The sequence below is a fragment of the Mesoplodon mirus genome (genome assembly GCF_964341445.2).
Source record: "Mesoplodon mirus genome assembly, chromosome: 11".
In the NCBI taxonomy this organism is placed as follows: domain Eukaryota; kingdom Metazoa; phylum Chordata; class Mammalia; order Artiodactyla; family Ziphiidae; genus Mesoplodon; species Mesoplodon mirus.
The window spans coordinates 27,804,169-27,824,378 of record NC_138987.1 but is presented as its reverse complement, the minus strand read 5'-3'; the positions used below and the strand labels follow the sequence as shown (position 1 = coordinate 27,824,378).

The 20,210-nt window shown below is 40.9% G+C and overlaps 1 protein-coding gene across 1 annotated transcript; it reads right to left on the bottom strand.

Annotated features, from left to right (window-relative positions):
- Nucleotides 1-1,220: 1,220 nt before the first annotated feature.
- Nucleotides 1,221-18,437, bottom strand: HSP90B1 (heat shock protein 90 beta family member 1). The gene is made up of 18 exons (XM_082635126.1): nucleotides 18,268-18,437; nucleotides 17,157-17,259; nucleotides 16,312-16,453; nucleotides 15,628-15,744; nucleotides 13,919-14,250; nucleotides 9,887-9,998; nucleotides 9,538-9,660; nucleotides 8,177-8,293; nucleotides 6,523-6,660; nucleotides 6,361-6,438; nucleotides 6,161-6,226; nucleotides 5,422-5,691; nucleotides 4,905-5,150; nucleotides 4,253-4,389; nucleotides 2,639-2,717; nucleotides 2,392-2,547; nucleotides 2,011-2,133; nucleotides 1,221-1,519 (listed from the first exon to the last, which is right to left on the bottom strand). The coding sequence occupies exons 1-18, from the start codon at nucleotides 18,314-18,316 to the stop codon at nucleotides 1,490-1,492; spliced, it is 2,418 nt and encodes an 805-aa protein (XP_082491252.1). The 5' UTR covers nucleotides 18,317-18,437; the 3' UTR covers nucleotides 1,221-1,489.
- Nucleotides 18,438-20,210: the final 1,773 nt, after the last annotated feature.

Here is a 20,210-nt window from a genome sequence, read left to right as displayed (position 1 = left end):
CGGGAGAGGCCACAACAGTGAGAGGCCCGCGTACCGCAAAAAACCCCACAAAAAAACACAACTATTTCAGATGGCTATATTTAGAGAAACCGTTTCTCCCATAACACATTTTAAAACAAATTAAACATCTCGATGAGGATCTTCACTCAGTATCTGTAGTTATACTTGTGGTAGGATTATATTGATTTTAAAAAGATAGCCTTTTTATTTTGGAATAAATTTAGATTTACAGGAAAACTGCCAAGATAGCACAGTTCCTGTATCCCACTGCCTGTTTCCATGGATGCCCTCATGTTACATGACCATGCCACACATCACACATGCCAGAGCTAAGGCACAAATGAACTATGTCCCAGACTCTGGATTTCACCAGGTTTCACCCAGGTTACTACATTGCATTTAGTTGCCATGTCTCCTTAGTTTCCTCCAGTCTGTGACTATTTATTTTTTGGGTTTTTTTTTAACATCTTTATTGGAGTATAATTGCTTTACAATGGTGTGTTAGTTTCTGCTTTATAACAGTGAATCTGCTATACATATACATATATCCCCATATCTCCTCCCTCTTGTGTCTTCCTCCCACCCTCCCTTTCTTTGGTTTTGACCTTAACAAATTTTGAAGAGTACTGTTCACATATTCTAGGTTAGGTTAAGGTTAGGAAGTTTTGGAAAGAATACCAGAGGTGAGGTACCCTCCTCATCACATCAGGGGGTACATGACATCCCTGGTGATATGAACCTTGATCACTTGGTTATTAAGGTAGCACTTGCCAAGTTTCTCTATAGAAAGTTACTGTTTTCTCCTTTCCATACTCCAGAAGACAGTCATTAAATCCAGCCCACACTGAAAAAGGAGGATTAAGCTCCACTTCCTAGAAAGGGGAGCTTCTACATGTATTATTTGGAACTCTTCTGTAAGGAAGAGTATGTCTTCTTTCTATGGGTGATTTTTAAAGATAATTAAAAAAAACACTTTAGTAAATATGAATTATTTTTGAAAGGAAGAAAACCCAAGACACATGATCTAAAAAATATTTTTCTTTTATTTTGTATCTATATGAGATGATGGATGTTCACTACTTATTGGGGTGATCACTTCCTGATGTACGTAAGTCATTGTGCTGTACACCTTCAACTCATACAGTGCTGTATGTCAATTACATCACAATAAAAACTGGAAAGGAAAAAATCAATGAATTATGAAAAGACAGGCAAGACACTGAATGTTTGGGATTTTTTAATTTTTATACACATGACAAGATTTTACACCAATAGTCAGTTAAATAGTACAAATTTACATTCATGAGGAATGTTAAAAAAAAAATTCAACTAAAAAACCCACTTCTTCCTGTGACCCAAAATCCCAACATTTTACAGTGCAGGGGAGAAGGGGGCTGGGGGGGAGCATCCAAAACAAGTCTCTCCCAAAACAAATGAGTTAAATTTCACATTCCCTCTCCACACAGGATCCAAATGGTGACAGTGTAATTTACAGTTCATCTTTTTCAGCTGTAGATTTCTGTGAAAACAGAAAAATCAGAAGACGTTAAAAACCAGCACAACAAACCTTAGCTCACAGAAGGTTCACGCATGGAAAAAACAATTGAAATGGACCCAGCCTATCCATTAACTTGAGCTGTAGGCTAGCACCTCACCTTGCTAATCTGCAAAATAACTTAGAACCCAACAACAAGATCAACAGTCCCTGAACACAAACAATCAAAAATTTAAAATAGCCTAATGTTACTACAGTTAAGGCAGAAGCAAGTGGCAAAGAACACAGAAGCACCGTGGGCTAAGGAACAATCTGCTTAGTAACATCTCAAGAATGGATGGCTAACCTAAGGGAATAAAGGAAGTGGGAAGATCAAAGTACACACTTTAAAGAAAAAAGGGATTTGCTCCAGCTTTTGAATTTGATAATTAGATGACTACTTATTTCTTGACTTCTGTAACAGTCTTAACTTTGCAAGAACTAAAAATGCAAGTCCCACTCTTGGTTTGTTCTACCTTTGCTGTTTCTTGTTCTTCCTCATCCGTTCCTGCATCCATTTCTTCGTCGTCGTCTTGCTCTGTGTCTTCTGCGGTATCCTCTGTTGTTTCTTCAGGTTCTTCTTCTGGTTCTTCTTCCACCTGAGGGGAACATTTATGAGCCCATTAATGCATTGAACACCTTGGATCTATTTTCACTTTGCTCATTTAAATGTATAAGATCATAATTAACCTCACTCCGGTTTATCCAGAACTATAGAGTCAATCCTCTAATTAGAGTTAACAGTCAAGCTAACAAAGGGAGACAGACAAAAAAAGGATGTAACGGGGAGTTTCTCATTAATTTCTAGCAATGTGCGTGACACTGGGGATTCAAACATTCAATAAATTACTTCAAACCTTTGCATCAGGGTCAATGTTTAAGCTGAGGCGAAGCATTCTTTCTATTCTATCTCCATATGCTTTAGTGTCTGGTAAAAGATATCCTGACCGCAGTGTTGCTGTTTCAAACAAAACCACAGCAAGATCTGAAACTGTTTTGTCATCTTCATCTTCCTGAAATGGAAGAAGTCACACCTGATTAATATTAAAGGGTCCAAAGTAGTCAAATTAAAAGACAAAGGAGTATGGCTATGATATTGCTCACCTTAACTCTTCGAAGCATATCTCTGATCAGTGGGTGTCTGGGGTTAATTTCAAATGTTTTCTTCTGGCTGGCATAATAACTGTTACAGAGTACAAAAACAAACATATCAAATTTTAGGGTCCATGCATTTCCCATACTCTATTACTAACTCACATAATTACAGAGAACAACTTTTTGAAAAATCGACATGCTTATATATTGTTACATCATGCTTTATATGTGTGTGGTTAGATGAAAGAGTACAATAATGAACTTTTTTTTTTTTCTTTTTTTTTTTTTTGCGGTACACGGGCTTCTCACTGCTGTGGCCTCTCCCATTGCGGAGCACAGGCTCCGGACGCGCAGGCTCAGCGGCCATGGCTTACGGGCCCAGCCGCTCCGCGGCATGTGGGATCTTCCCAGACCAGGGCACGAACCCGTGTCCCCTGCATCGGCAGGCGGACTCCCAACCACTGCACCACCAGGGAAGCCCTGAACTCTTATTTACTAATGAATCCCAAGTGCCTTTGTTGAGTGGATGAACTGATTTAATGTCTTGTTCATCCCCTCTTAATGTATTCACTATCTTAATTGCATCTGTGTCTCCCCAGAGGTCTGGGTGCTGCTCAAGTAACACCTTCTCCACAATGCCTCAACCTATATGGTTCTAAGAAAAACTGCTTCTTTTCTCTGAAGTCAGCTGCAATGCGTTCTGAGTATACCTTCATCGTCGTTAGCATCCTACCATCCCCTGTGACTGTTCTCCCTCCTATAGCTGCACGCCGAGGACAGGGAGAAGCCAGTCTCCCTACATCCTGGTATAACCTATCATACACGCAGGACTTAGAGGATTATGATTTGTCATCCTGACTAGTCTGAATGTCACAATTTATTTTATAAATATTACACACTGGTGAGTCAAGCTAATTATGAATTATAGATATATTTTTAAATGGAGTTTGGGGATTGTGACAATGGATACTACACTTAGGAAAAGAATCCTTAAGCTAGGCCTGGGGGGAAAAAGTATGATGATTAGGTAGCTAATAAGAAGATATTCCAGGTAGAAGAGAATAAGAGCAAGGAAGAAGTCATTTTCTAAGCTATTGTTGTGACGTTAAAATAAAAACTTGAAATACATATTTCTTGAAAATAAAGGGTACCAAAGACCCAGTGTACCTCCAGTACTTGGCCCTTGAGTTCAAATACTCGTTAACTTGTGCACCCTCTACCCTTTATTTTGTGGAGCATACTTGTTGGGGGTGAAAAAAAGGATTTACCTCCTTTAAGAAATATAAGTGTCATTAACTTCATCTGTAACTATTATCTAAAAATGTAAAAGAAGTCCAGATACCAGGCCAAGCATATAATCTAATGCCAAAAGACATTATGTGTAACAGATTAAGAAAATTTCCATCTGTAGATAAAATACTATAAAATAAATCACAACTTCAAGACCTTTTCTTTAGCAATCTAATGTAGCAATCTAATCCCTTTGTAAACTTATCTAATATACAACAGACAGTGGTGGACACTTAAAACACCTCAGTTCTTTGTATAGAAGCTGCCATTATCTTCTAAAGGACGGCTGTACAAGAGCTAACACCTCGGCAGGACTTCCCTGAGGATGCTTACTTTGTAGAGATGTCCTTGCCAGTCTGGTATGCTTGGGCTTTCATGATTCTCTCCATGTTGCCAGACCATCCGTACTGGCTGGCCACAAGAGCACATGGGGACTCGGTCAGGCGCTGAGAGACCACAGCCTTTTCAATCTTAGGATAAGGAAACCAAAAGTTAGAGATATAGAAATATCAACAGTTAAGGTCGTGAAGTAATTGCATTTCAACTCCTTAAGGGCTCATCGCTTAAGATCATAAACGGAGGCAGATCAGAAAAGTACCTCTCCTTCAGATTTTTAGGAAACTGTCATTTAATAATTTGAATTTTCAGTCATAAATAAATACTTAAACATCAACTTTTAAAAACATTTAAAACTTAAGTTTAATCGGTAAAAATTTAAGCTATTACAAAAACAGTATTAAATTATGGAAAACTTTAAATTACAAAGGGAAGAAAAATACGCACCCACAGGATAACACTTATCAATTCTTTGTAGTTCACAAATTTTAAGCTCAACCTCCCAGTAATTTAACTACAATATTAAATGTTGTTCTGTACAACTTTTAATGGTTACAAAAGTACCAGCTGCAAAGTTTAATTTGCTGACATAACACATTTTTAAAAATGAAGATGCTAGAATTTTCACAATTTCTAATTTCTAGAATACCTTGTCCTTGAGGGCTTTATCTTTCATCCAATTGAGCAGAGGCTCAAATTCTTTCTCAATTGCTTCACGACTCTCCTTACTTTTCTCACTTTCATCAAACTTCACTCCTTCCTTGGCAACATTCTGGAACCTCTTCCCATCGAACTCAGGAAGAGCCTGAATGCAGTATTCGTCCACAGGTTCTGTGAGGTAAATCACTTCATATCCCTTTTTCAGAAGTCGCTCAACAAATGGAGAAGATTCAGCCTACAAAATTAAGAAAGTAACAAAAATTTCCAAGTCTGGCCTTGGTATATTTGTTCATCCTTGTAGCTACATTTATGTAGTACCAGCAACTCCATTTTACAGGTGGAGAATTAAGAGGTGCAGAGAATATAAATGACTTTCTTCCTATCAGTGACTGACAGGCCTCATAACTACTTCAGTTTATAATTATAAGTAAGTTTTCCTTTTTTTCCCTCAAGAGTTGGCTATAAATCCCCAGCTACACACCAGGACCAGTTCAAGTTCACCTCACCTCTTTTCTGCTGGACCCAGCCATGAAGTAGATTTTGTCTTGCTTCTCCTTCATTCTTTCCACATACTGGTCTAGACTAGTAATGTCACTTGGATGATGGGAAGACTGGAATCTAAGCAGTTTAGCAAGACGTGTTCGATTTGAGTGGTCTTCTATCACACCAAGCTTGATGTTGGTACCAAATTCTTTCCAAAAAGTATCATTGTATTTCTCATCAGCAATCTTCTTGATCATGTCCAGGGTTTTACGGACAAGTTTCTTTCTAATCACCTAAACAGAATTAAAGAGTAACTTTACAGAAGCTCATTGCAAACTTTTGAGAACATACAATACGCAAGGTAGCAGGGGAGTAGCGGTGAAAGATACAGACGCTGGTATTTATCAAGGGGCGGGGAATGGTGAGTACTCCTATGTCAGATGGAGCAAAAACTAAGTTGTCACTGGAAACCATCACAAGATTGTTTTAATGTTTATATTCTAACTTTAAGACCAGGTAGTGGGCATATATGGGTATTCACTGCTCTTTCAACTTTTCTGTAAGTCTGAAAATTTTTTATTATAAAATGTTGGGGGGAAAACAATCAGATTCTCAGGATTTGATCATTCCAGAGTAAAATTAAGTTCTTTATCTGAAGAGCCAAGGATTAGTCACAAAACCTGGGAACTCCACTAATGGAGTCTTGTTCTCTGAAGCCCAACCAAAGAGCAAGGCTGCCGGTCTCTTCCCAGAGACACTCACCTTAAGCAGTTTATGTTGCTGCAGAGTCTCACGGGAAACATTCAAGGGGAGATCATCTGAGTCCACCTTCAGGTGGCAAAAGAAAGTTCAGTTAGCAATAAAAACACTGGAAAAAAATAAAACCAACCAACCCAAAGAAAACGCCACTTCCAGACCCCCACTCTAATCCCCTCTTCCCCCATTCATCTCCAGATACTTACAACACCCTTGACAAAATTCAGGTATTTGGGCATCATATCATGGAAGTCATCTGTGATGAATACTCGGCGCACATACAGCTAAGCAGAAACCAAAAAAAAGGTGACTTTCTGGAAATCATACTTTCAAATTTTAAACTCAGTTTTTACCATATAAAAACCCACCTTAATGTAATCGCTCTTCTTAGATCCATATTCATCAAACAGACCACGTGGCGCAGACGTGGGTACAAATAAAATTGACTTGAAGGTAACTTCCCCTTCAGCAGTAAAGTGGATATATGCCATGGGGTCATCGCTTTCCTAGAAAGTTGGTATCTTAGTCATTCAAAAGGCACAGGAAAAAGGCAGCGCAAACGCTAAGCAATTTATTATGTCGTACACATTTAACTAACACAGTTTAACAGTTTAACATTTAACTAACAAAAAAGTACCCTTACCAAAAAAGTGGAGGTGGGGGGCAAGGAGGGAAGAAGAAACAATTAAGATTGCACTTCTAGCTGGCTGTACATGGTTGTTCTGATGATGACTGTCAATAATACTCTATCGCCTAAACCTGGGGAAGGATGGATGAGTCTAGGTTCCACACATAAGAGAACAGGACAGGAAAACCACCGCCCTGCCTAAATGACAAAATAATATACAACATTTCATGAGTGTACTGTTCAACCAAAAAAGTACTCAGGAACAGGATTCTTCCATGAAATTTGGAACAGCAGTGGATAAAAAGAGGTATGTAAATAGCTATAAAGCATAAGGATAGAAATTTCCTGCATTATACGTTACCGTACCCACATATGGCTACTGAGCACTTGAAATGTAGCTAGTCCACACTGAGATGTGCTGGTTAGTGTAAAACACACACTAGACTTTGACAACATGGTACAAACACACACCTCACAAAAATACCAACCAAACAAAAAAACCAAAAAGGAAACAACTCAATTTTTTATACTGATCACCTGTTGAAATAACACTGTTGGGTACGTTGGGTTAAATAAAATATGTTATTAAAAGTTAACTTCACCTGTTTCAACTTTTTAAAAAAATGTAGCCTCTAAAAGACTTAAAATCACACACTGCTCACGTATTTCTAATATAGCTGCTCGAGACGCAAGTACCTTTATATATGCACTAGGACTTTCGAGTTCACGGGAATGAAAGTAGAGGCAGAACCAAGGGAAAGTTTTTGGAAGTAAAGCTGAAAGGATGGTTGGATGTTAAGGTAAGGAAAACAAAGGTTAAGTAACAAGTCAGCAGATGGAATAGAGCAAAGAACAAATACAATCACAGAACATTAAGTTTTCTCTAGCCGTGCTAAGTCCATTAAACTGTTCTCTTTTGTGCAAGATGTTTCAGGAAACATTAACTTGAAACAATTTTAGTCAATGATAGTTTTGGATTCTAAGAGTTACAAGAAATGATCAGTAAAAGAAAACAAAACGTTGGCAAGGAAATAGATTTAGTAATTATTCCTAGGCATATGACCTCAAAAGAAATGTTTGATGTTGTAAACATGCTCTTCAATATTATGTTAAAAGTCATTCAATAACATGGTTTTAGGTCTTACAGGTTCTGTAGTAGAAATCAAGCATGTACCTAGTAGGCAGTTCTAAACCTTTTTTGTAGCACAGACCACTTGGCAATTTGGTGAAGCCTACAGATTCCTTCTCAGAGTAGAATTTTTTTTAATGCATAATATAAAATACACAGGATTAAAAAGGAAACCAGTTGTGTTGAAATAGTTATAAAACTATTTTTAAACATATTTTTGATTTAGTAATGTTTCATTATCACATTATTCTAAAATAACATTTACCTTTGAAAATGATTTGTAGAAAGCTTTGTATTCATCCTCCTCCACTTCTTTCGATGGTCTCTGCCATATCGGTTTGATATCATTCATAAGTTCCCAATCCCAGACAGTTTTTTCAACCTGAAGTTACAGTATTTGATTAGTCTCTCCTAGCAGATATACCAGTGGTATCAATAGTTATACCACAGTAACCACAGCTTTAGAACATTTCAAAAAAGTATTAATATAGGAAGCACCAAAGGGTACCTATGCTGTAGTATGGTTCTTGCCAACTGGATCAAAAAAAAATTTTTTAAGTACTTCTGTCTGTTATTTAATACAACAAAGACAAATGGTTATTCATTATCATTGATAACAATCCAATTAAGGTTTTTTCAGTTATTTTTAACTAGCTAAAATGTTATTTCTTAAAAATACCTGTTTTGAGTTTAGAAGGATATACATCTTATGTATTTCTATTTCATGACTTATAGAAACCCAACATCTTACAATAAATATTTCTCAAAATCCACCACCATTACTTCTACCTACTCTACTACCTAAGCAGACCAGAGAACTAATTTTATAGTTGATATCTACATGACAAAAGATGCAAAAAAGCTTTTTAAGCTTTTAAAATTCAAAACATATCATAAGCCATCAGTCCTGGGCAATATATGGAAGTCAGAGAACTCTTCATAAAAATGACCTGCATCTGCTACTTAAAACTTAGAGGGGGGGGAGGGGGAGAGGGAGAGCACGCACACACACACACACACGCGCACACACACACAGTTTGGTTTTAAAAGCTGGGCCTACGGACTCACTCCTTGAAAAAAGAAGACCATTAAGAACTGAAGCGTGCCTCAAATCGGTCTGGGCATATTTGGGTTTCTGTGTTTTTTCTAACATAAGCTAAACAATATTTTTTACCTTAGTTCTCCCCTCTCTCTGGTTTTATCAAGATATCATTGATACACATCACTGCATGAGTTTTAGGCATACAGCATAAAGGCTGAATTACACATATTGTGAAATGATCACCACAATAAGTTAACATCCATCATCTCATATAGATGAGAATAAAAGAATAAACAACAATTTTAAAAAATGGACCAAAGAAAGGAGTTTCTCCTTATAATGAGAACTCTCAGGATTTACTCTCTGACCTTTCCTAGACACCACAGAGCAGCGTTAGCTCTGCTTGTCACGCTGTACGTGACATCCCTAGTACTTATTTACCTTATAACTGGAAGTTTGTACCTTTTGCACCTTCTTCCAACACCCCCCGACCCCTGGCAACAACAAATCTGATCTCTTTTTCTACGAGTTTGGTACTTTATAACCTAAAAAATATTTTAAGTAGGAAGATGAACCAGACTTACTTTTTTAGTTTTTGGTTTCTTTTCTTCTTCTTCTTCTTCTTCTACTGCAGCTTCATCATCAGATTCTTCTTTTTCTTCTTTTGCTGCTTCTTCTTCTTCCATGGGTTCCTCAACAGTTTCAGTCTGTTGAAGTAGAAAGTAGAATTACGGTTGAACTCATTTGTTTAATAATTCTGATTTCAGCTATAGGATATGAAACAAAATTACAGCTGAAAAAATCGATCTTCAGTAAGAAAACACTGAGAGTATCCTGTATTGAAAGAACCATATTTAACGTTCATTCTTTCAGTGTTAAATATTCGAATATGTGCCAAGGTAATACACATAAATTGTATTCCTACAAATTTACCTTGCTGCTCCATACATAAATAGGAAAGTTTATGAACTGTGAATATTTTTTCACGAGACTTTTAATTGTATCCAGTTCCAGGTAATCAGATGCTTCTTCTTTTAAAACAAGGCTGCAAAGAAAGTAAGACGTTTAGAGAGAGACATGATGGTTTAAAGGATCTGATTATGAATTTGTCTAAATACTCATATGACTATAATAGCCAGCAATTCTGTGTATAACCAACAATGCCCCCGTTACCCGTGTTAAGAACTCTCATCACCGATAAAGGTTTGTGAGCTAAATATACCAAATATGGGTATGGTAAAGGAAGAACTTTCTTGCACTCCCTCGGGTGGAAAATATTCTTAGTTCCAAGTAAAAAAAATGAAAACGTTCTCAACCTTCTCAATGTGCTGGATGTTTTTCATTTGGAGAACAGAAATCTCAAGTTAGCTGAAGGTGGGAAATCACTGCAATATTCTGGAGAAAAGTAGAATCATATGCACTCTGATAGCTACTCTAGAAATCAAGGGATTATTGTAGTTAACCCCTAATAAAAACATGTTCCTTAAAAAAAGCTAGAAAATTAATCTGAACTATTGTTTACATTTGCACTAGACGAGAAAACAGTAACCACCTGTCACATGTGACTATTTACATACAAGTTAAAATCAGTTCTTTAGTTATATTGCCACATTCCAATAGTCACATGTAGCTAGTGGCTACCATATTGGACAGAGCAGTGACAGAACATTTCTACCACAGAAAGCTCTACTGGACAGCACTGGCTTAGATAATTACAATAGCAAAAATTGTAGCCCTGCTTCCTCTTCTTCCTCACACCCCGTCTGCAAACACCACCTCCATCCACCAAAAATAATCATCACAGCGTACTCTCAAACACAGCAGGTAGTCGTGATGTTTATGCTCCCAGTAAATATGGGCCATGTTGTATCCATGGTTCTCTCCCTACCTCAAAAAGCTTATAGTTTCGTAGCACCTGCCAACACGTAGACAGCACATGATGACACAGCCTAGTGAGGGGACTAAATCTCTGGTCTTGGAGCGTACACATTAGTGATCCGGGGTTAGTGCAGAGTTGCATCACTTTTGGATGCAAATTGAAGCTCATGGTTAGACATCTTAGTTAGAGGTATTTAAGAGGCAATTAGACATATGAGCCCAGGGCCCCGTAGAGAGATCTAGACCAGGGGTTGGCAAACCCTGGCTGGCACCCATAAGAAATTTTATCAGGATACAACCTCATCCTATATTGTCTATGGCTGCTTTCAAACTAGAATAGGAGAGTTGTGACATGTGACAGATCCTGTAGTCCACGAGCTTAAAATATTTACTAGCTGATCCTGTAAGAAGAAGTTTGCTGACTCCTGATCTGGACTAAGAATATAGATTAGAGAACCCTGAGGAGGAGCTGGAACCTGGATCCAAGACAGTGGTTCAGACTGCATGAGGGACACGGGATAATGTGAAAGGGCTGAAACCGAACTTTTGAAGAAAGAGAGTATCAACATGTAGGCAATGGAAAGTTTAAAGAGATGAAGCTAGGTACTGAATGGATTGTTTTAAGGTATGAGCAGTAGAATGCAAATTCTGTAGAAAACACAAGAGAAAAACTACAAAAAAAAAAAAAAGAACCTATTGCTGGGAGCCATACCAACTAAAATAACCCTGAATCCACTGGATTTAGCAACAAGGATTACTGGTGACTTATTTCAATGGAAAGATGGTGGATAAAGTCAAAACACAGTGGGCTGAGCTGTGAACAGAAGGTGAAGTAGCCACAAAGGCAAGTTTGCTTTTTTGAGAAGCTCAACAGTAGATGGTGGGGGGTGGGGGTGGGGAGAAGAGAGCGCACGCCCGGCAGCAGCACGGGGCACGGCACCACCTGCCTTCGTTCCTCCTACCAGAGACTTCAATGCGTTTACACTTGGATGGGAAAGAGGAAGGTGCTCAGGAAAGCCTTTAAAAGACATGGTAGGCATCAACTTATGCTTAGTCTCTGAGGAGGTGGCGTGAGAGACAACAGATGAGAAGCAGAGACTAGCTTTGGGGAGAAATGTAGAATACTCCCTCATGGTAGTAGGACGGACAGAGGTAATTTTTACAGCACTTACAGGATGCTAATTTCATGATCTCATTTAATCCTCACTAAATCTCTCATAAGGGTACAGTGGTGGCTAATTTAGGGGTACAGACAGGAGTAGGGAGGAAATTGAATTGTCTGATGGTTTCTACTTTATTAGTCAAATACAAGATGAAGTCATATGTATGCAGGGCAAGATCCTAACCTTGTCACTTCTAGACTTTCAGTTCCTCAAACGGGCCTCTTGCCTCTGGAACCTCCAACGTGCTGTGCTTGCTGCCTAGAATATCTGAACCTAATTTATTACCATTTCAGAAAGACCTTCTGATGAGGGAGGTATCCCTTAACTTCCTTTCTGGCATTTGCCACTCTGAAATTATCTCATGTTTTTTCTTCCTTAGTCGAATGAGCCATGTGAAAGCAGGGACAGCAACTGTCTTATTCTCCACTGTAGCCCTAAACCCTAGCAGGTAACAGGCACTCAAATGAATATCTGTTAAGTGAATGGTCGGGAAGGAGGGCTTAAAGAAAAAAGGTAATTTTGCCAAGGAAAGGAGAACCTGTTGTAAGATTTCATTTACTGATCAACCATCCATGCTACCGTGTGAAACCATCCTGATGACCCTTATTCATTCACACCAATACCTGCCAGTCATGCATTAGGCTCTGGGAATGGAGTATCAACAAAATGTTTGCTCACATGGAGCTTCCATCTAGATGTCTCACCTGTCTCTTAGCAACCTAAGACATCATTTTCTATCTCTTTCTAGTTAAAAGATGTGATTTACCTGTATTCTCCTACCACCTAACAGAGAGGGCCCTGGGGTTTAACTATTAGGGATGCCTCCTAAAGAGATCAGGAGATGTGAAAGGCAGGAGAAGGTAAATTTAGAACAGTAAATTAGTAAAAATACTAAAGTGCAGTTGTCTAGTTTCATGAAAGGAAAATCTCTGACAATGAAGATAGGAAATGTCTTCTGGGATGAAGAAAATTGGTCGAAATGATAGATGTATGCTTGTTTCCTACATGAATATTTAAAAATCCTTAATGTTGAGAAAATTTTAAGCTGAATTAAGAAAAAAATCAAGACTGTAGGCACATTTTCACTTGGCAGAACTGGGCAAGTCAATTGACCTCTAAATTGGAATTTCTTTATCCCTAAGATGGAGAAAAAAACAAAAGGCAGAAAGCTGCCCTGTCGCCTGTCTGCTTCACACTTCACAGAGCTGCAAGCACCAGGAGATACTGGGCATAAGATATGTCTCATCGACACCAACAATAGGTACTGGCTTAAAATGAATTCCGTATCAAATTCGATAACTAGTAACTATCCTCGAATGAGACGTTTTCTTCCAAAGAACTTTCTTAACTCTCTTCAAGTCCTTTATCTGTTCCTGTGCTCTCCAACCCGCCCCCAACCCTGGCTACTGTCTTGGAATGTTTTCAACCGTTACCCAGGTTACCCCAAGAGTCTCTTCTCATACAGTCCTGCCATCCTCCACACCACCTTCAGAAAACCTTAACAAAGTTCATCAGAAATTCCATCAGTAACTGCCACCACCTGCAAGGAATACCTTGAATCTTGTAAACACGCTGTGCCACCGCCGTTATCCATGATGCTCCACAGACTGACACCACTTTTCTAAGTCCTGCTTACCTGGAAAACCTGGACAAGCCACTTGTCTGTGAGGCCTCCGATCTGCCTTCTCCCTGGAGAGCTAACCCTTCCTCCTTCAAGCCCTCCATAGACAGCAGCCACCATAACTCTGGGTCCAGCCCTTAGCAAGGCCTCAAAATACTTCAAGTGGTGAAAACTGTTCAAGTTCCTCATTTTTATAGGCAAAGAAATTAAGGCCCAGAATAAGCCGTTTGCTCAGAGCCAGAACTGGAGAATCAAGATCCTCGTTACGACTATTAATTCTCATTAGGAATTAGTAATACTCACGTAATTGTCGTTCCCCGTCCTAGAGTGTTTCCTCTGGGGTCAGCAATTACAGAAAATTCATTGGAGTCCGACTCCCAGATGTGCTGGGTGTCGTTGTTGTGTTTCGACGTGACAATAACTTTATCTGCTACAAGGAAGGCAGAATAGAAACCGACACCAAACTGGCCAATCAGTTCTGAAGTTGACTGGCCATCTTCTTGTGCCTCAGTCATTTTGTTTAAAAACTCGCTTGTCCCAGATTTGGCTATGGTACCAAGGTTTTTAACCAACTCTTCCCGGGTCATTCCTACACCAGTGTCTGTGACATGGAGCAGGTTCTTCTCCTTGTCACACTAAAACCAAGACAAGAACAAAACAGTTATACTTGCTCACTACTCATGATATAAAAAGGAAATACTGAGCTATATATTGAGAAACTACCAGCTTTGGACCGCATCAATTCCAATACAGAAAACAAAACTGAGATATTTTCCTCATATAGTATTTTATGGCCTTTTCAAAAAGCGTACATCTTAAGCACAAGCATCTTTATAGAGAGTAAGTTCAGTGTATTTGATAAAGTATCCATATAAAGAGGGCAAGGACTGGTCTAAATGTCAAAGGGCATAGATAGACCTAAATGAAGGAAGCTATTTATGAAAAAAAAATTCAAGAAAAATAAAATTTTATGTTTCACCTATTTCTTTGATAGAAATTAAAAGGATTCAAAATTTGAATGACTTCTGTCTTTGGAATCTGTGGTGACCAATGTTCTTCACTAAACACTCCCAGCTCTCTGCCTTCCAGAAATACAGTAGGATTATACTTCCTCCACTTATGGTTGGATAAGGCCATGTGACTAGCTCTGGCCAACGAGTTGCAAGTGGGAGTCAGGAGTGTGGCTTTCAGGCTGGAGCCTTTAATTGATGCGAGACCCTCCAAGCTTTCTCTGCACCGTGGCAACCAGCTACACTTCAGATGGCGGCTGCTCAATCAGCCTGTGTCATAGAGATGATGCAAAGCAAAGGCCACAGGCAGCCATGATTGATGATTTAAGCCAGGGGTTGGCAAACTTTTTCTGGAAAAGGGCCAGAGAGTATTTTAGGCTTTGTGGACCATACGGTCTCTGTTAAAAGCAGTCACAGATAACACACAAACGGGCATGGCTGTGTTCCAAAAACATTATTTATAAAAACAGGACTTCCCTGGTGGCGCAGTGGTTAAGAATCCGCCTGTCAATGCAGGGGACACGGGTTTGAGCCCTGGTCCGGGAAGATCCCACATGCCACGGAGCAACTAAGCCCATGCGCCACAACTACTGAGCCTGCGCTCTAGAGCCGTGAGCCACAACTACTGAGCCCTCGCTCCACGACCACTGAAGCCCACACACCTACAGCCCATGCTCCGCAACAAGAGAAGCCACTGCAAGGAGAAGCCCGCGCACCGCAACGAAGAGTAGCCCCCCGCTCACTGCAACTAGAGAAAGCCCTCACGCAGCAACAAAGACCTGACGCAGCCAAAGAAAAAAATAAAATATAATGTTAAAAATAAATAAAAACAGGCAGCAGGTCAGATTTGACCCACAGGCCATATTTGGCTGACCCCTGATTTAAGTCCCTGACACTTGGGAATTAATTGTTATTGCTCCTAACCTAGCCTATCTTGACTGATATGCATTCTCTATCTCTAAGAATTCTTTGTAGTTAAAAAGAAAATTGTTCTAAGCTTACCTTAATTTTAACCGTTAATTCCTCATTTCCAGCAAGAGCATTTTCATCAGTCAGTGATATTAGCCTTATCTTATCTAAAGCATCAGAAGCATTCGAAATCAGTTCTCTCAGGAAAATCTAAATGGAAGCCAGATTTAATACACACTTAGATTAGCCTCAAGATACACGAGACATTAAATTTAATGTCAAACTCATTTTATTTCTGCTCTGTACTCTGAAAAAGCACTCTTCAAGGACTAGACTTCTGTGGTACAGAGGTGGCATTACTCTCCTGGTAAAAGGAGGCACAGCTCTCTACACAAAGGGCTGTAGCGACTACAAGGAACACCTGAACTGCTGAGCGTAGCTGATACTCTATTTTCCTTCCTAATGACCTTTCTGTATGCAATACTCAAGGCTTAGTTTGTTATGACTGAACTTAAGACTCACAACTATTTAGCAGGCCATGAAAACAGTTGGAGGGGAAAGGGGGAAAAAAAAAGAAGGGAAAATGTTTAGCAACCCTCCCCCTCCCTTCAAACACACACAAATAGGTATCTAGTAGTGATTCTTGTACATACTGGGTTTTTTAATTTTGCCAACTACTTGCTTGGAATTGCTATGTCAGCACATTCACTATGAAAGTTAACAAGTTAGCTACCATACGGAAACAAAACAACATTATCATAACCACATGTTGCTTACCTCTTTATTTTTATACAATGAATTGATGATAAGTTTCATCATTCTGTTAACTTCGGCTTGGAAGGCAAACTTTTCTGATTTCTCTCTAAGTTCTCTTATTTGGGATGCATTTAATCCATCCAACTGAATAGCTTCTTCCTCTCTAAGGAAATAAATTTGATCAATTAATACTGCATTACTTAATTCCCTCCAAAAATATAGGATCTGTGATGAGAGCACAGTGATCTCTTAAGGTTGTCTTAACGGTTAAAAGGCTAAAATGCAAACCTTTATATTACTAGTCTACCATCTCATTATTATTTTATCACAGTAGTACATTACCTTTAACAGCAAGTTGGAAATACTCTGTGTTTAACATTGTCAGAAAAATAAACCCAACTTCCCTCGCCTAAAAAGCAAAGTTACACTCATTTATGTTTCCTCACAGGGAACCCTCTTTCTGGGAAACTTTGGCTTCTAAGGGTCTACAAAAGTTTAAGTCCTAAGAAGCCGAATCAAAACATTGCTCAACTGACAGAATTCCTTTTTAAAATTACTAAGTATACACACTGACCATAAAACCAAAGGAAAAGCCTTTCCTAAGGTCTTAGGAAGGCTATAGTGCTAGCATTCTGAAACAGAGTTATCAAAATAGTTTTCAAGGGAATTCATCTCATTTTGACCAGTCATTCTTAGTGGCAAAGTTAGGAGATACTATGTATGCACACACTTGCTACCCCTAACATTTTCTCTATTTAAATTCAGAGTATTAAACTGCATCTGGATCTTTCGAGAAGAGATACAAAAAAGCTACTGTATTCCAAGTTCCCAACGGGTTATCTGTATAGTTTCAGAAGAACACAAACCTCTGTATTACTTCATCATCTGTCCTTGAGCCTTCTCTACTTTTACCCAGATCTTCTTCCACTGTCCCATCCACATCCACTTCATCGTCAGCGTGGACAGACCCTGAAGGCAGATTTAACACCAGAAAACTCTTCAGCATCGTTGCTTTATGTACTTCTCAGAAGAAACAAGATCAGACAGGGCCAGCGTAGTGGTTGCAAAATTCACTTGGCAAATACGGGAGGGGGCGATGTAAGAATGGATCCACAGGTTTAAATATCCAATGTAAACCCACGTAAGCGTATTTCTTATGTAAGTTCAGATACTGAGGTCTCCCAGGAGATTTTGAAATACGGAGGCAGCCATCACTTCTAAAGGGTGGCCCTGGGATCCTTTATAAATACTGTTGAGCAGATTCGATTCCAGGCCCCTTCTACATTCACACGTGTTGCCCGCAGGCCGAGACAAGGCCTCCAAACTGACCATGCCAAAACTTAGGCCTTCAATATCACAGTCAGAACACGAAAAGGATTTGTGCAACCTCTAGCGAGGGGAACTGAAGGGCCCAGGGGCCTGAGAAAGCGAAGAGACGTTTAGAGATTTTAAGATGTTAAGGAGCTCGAGCAAAAGTGAGTGAAACACGCTGACACTGCCGGTTCGCTGCCCCCGGGCCTCACGCTCCACAGCCCAGCGGCTAAGAAAGGAAACTCGCGTTGGCGAGGCGTGGAAGCCTGGGGGGCGGGGGGGGTCCTCAAACTCTGATGGCCAAAGGTTGCGGCAGCTGACAAAAGTCCTCCGGAAAGGGCACACACAATGCTCCCGGGGGAGGGCAGAGAGGGGGGCACGAGCCCGAGGGAGGCCCCACCGCGAGGAGGCTGAGCCCTCTAGGAGCGGATACTAGGAGATGTGTAAGGGATTAAAACGACTCCGTTCTCCTTTTGTCTTTCCAGAGGAAGGAGAGAGTAAACGAAACCCCGAGCCTCTTTCGAGGAAAAGCAATGGACACCCCACAGACCAAGCACAGGCCCTGTAATCCCCCTCCCGGGCTTAGCGCCCCCAGAACCTTCGAGAAGAGGCCGCGCTTGAGGAGGGGGGGCGTCCAGGGGGGCCCGCTCCTCCAGGATCACTCACCGAAGGTCAGCAGGACGCAGCAGAGGCCCAGCACCCACAGGGCCTTCATGGCGCACGGCCGGTGAGTCTCAAGTCCCCTTTGATCGCAGAGGCCGCCTCCGCCCCCCCCACCCACGCCGGGCTCGGATCCTTACACCTCAAGCCTTGCGATCCGCCCACTACCCGCAAGCAGGTCGGGCCGCTTTTCACCCCCACTTCTCGCGGGCGGGGGACGGGAAACACGAATCCACCAATCGTGCCGTACCACGCACCACCTGTACCCAATGGGGACTCGTGGGGGGGACCGCAGTCCACCAATCGGAGCTGTCCAGGTGCGGTGTCCAATGCCCGAAGCGTGGCTCCTTCCGATTGGTCAGCTCTGGTTCCTTTTCTCCAATCAACTGGTTCCGCGGGCCCCTCTCACGCGGGACCGCCCCTTTGCCTGGTTGCTCCGGTCTCTAAAGGCTACCCTCCAATGAACGTCAGCACAGAACACATCCTCCTTACAGAGAGGTCACGCGGAACCACTTCCGGATCCTAGAACTCGCTTACTCCGTGACCAGGGGAAGCGGTAGCCATGGCAACGCGTTCTTCACCTTTCCCTTGTCCATGCGTGGGGTCACGTTGGGAATGATTCCAGCGCAACTTTTCGCAGTCAGCTTTCTATCTGGCAGTGCTTCTCGGAATAGAGACACACGTGAGAAGTTGAAAATCCCCCGGCGCACTTTTCGATGGGGTCGGTGAGGAACTACAGTTCCCGGCATGCAACGTACCAGGGGAAACACTGTAGTGCATGCTGGGAATCGTAGTCTTTGATCAGCTGCGTAGTTTGGCCCTTTCTTCTGCCTTTTTCTCAGCGCGTCTTTGCGGGAATTCTGCTCTGCGTGTTTTAGAATTTACATCTCGTTCCCACTGCCGTAGAAATTTGTACGTATTCCAGACTCTCTAGTGTACACAGCCTTCAGAACCTAGAAAGCCGCCAGGCCTTGGCCGAGGCCTCCCAGCGCTCTGGGGGTCGGCCTGAGTCCGGCCCAGCCTCCGGTTCGTGGACGCGCCTTTCCGAATCTGGCTTCTCGTGCGTCACGTGGGCAACCGGAGCCTCTGGTACGTCTGCACCATTCACAGCCGGAATCCTAGGCCTTCTGATTCGATTTACAGAAGAGGGTAGCGGGGCTATTTTTTTTTCCCCTTCGCTTGCTGGAAGTCGCGAGCAACTTTGGTGCCCTGACGCCCTCAGGAGAGTTTAAAGGCAGTGAACCGGTGGTCCCAGAGTCCCTGCTCTAAGTCAGGTGAAGAGCATGGTATTAAAGTGCAGTTTAGCACAAAAAAGAAAAAACAACAACAACAAAAAAAACCCACTCTCAGTTTGACGGGTGTAAGAGGATACACCTGCAGATCTTTGAAAGCAAAACCTGTGGGACTGCAAATGAGAGAGAGTACAGCTTTGTAACTTCATAGAAATACAGAAAGACATAACACACCAGGTGTCTTTCGTGTGAGGGAAGTCCCGCACCCAAAGCTTGGGCCTTTGGAAATATTTTCTGTGGCTCTTTAGCCTTTACAGACCCCCCCAACCCGACCCGCACCCCGTTTCCACAAAAACACTGCCTTCCTTATTGCTTCCTACAGGTTAATTGAACTTAGAATTTGTTTTCAGATAATCATCCGAATTCCTGAAGACAAGCTTTTCAGTGACAGGCTATCGTATATATTTATAACTTCCCCTCTTGAGGTTTGCCAGTCTTAATCCTGTGGTCAGCACTTACACGTTGTGGTGGTGCCTTATTTACATCTGCCCAAATTACCTGAATTTGTTATTAGTAAGAAAAGGGCAGCTTACAAAGCTTTTGTTATGCTTCTGTGCTTACTTTTTCTTCTTTAAAGAGTTACTAGGGTGTGAATTACATTCAGAAATCTCAAATAATTTCATTTTTGTGTGTTTTAACTCTTGTTTATTTTTTCTT

Coding starts and splice junctions, on each gene's coding strand:
- HSP90B1 (XM_082635126.1), bottom strand. CDS start 18,316: ATGAAGGCCCTGTGGGTGCTGGGCCTCTGCTGCGTCCTGCTGACCTTC. Junction 4,390..4,904: donor ATAAAGCCCTCAAGGACAAG/GTATTCTAGAAA, acceptor CCTTATCCTAAG/ATTGAAAAGGCTGTGGTCTC. Junction 2,134..2,391: donor ACATTGACCCTGATGCAAAG/GTTTGAAGTAAT, acceptor TGTTCCCCTCAG/GTGGAAGAAGAACCAGAAGA.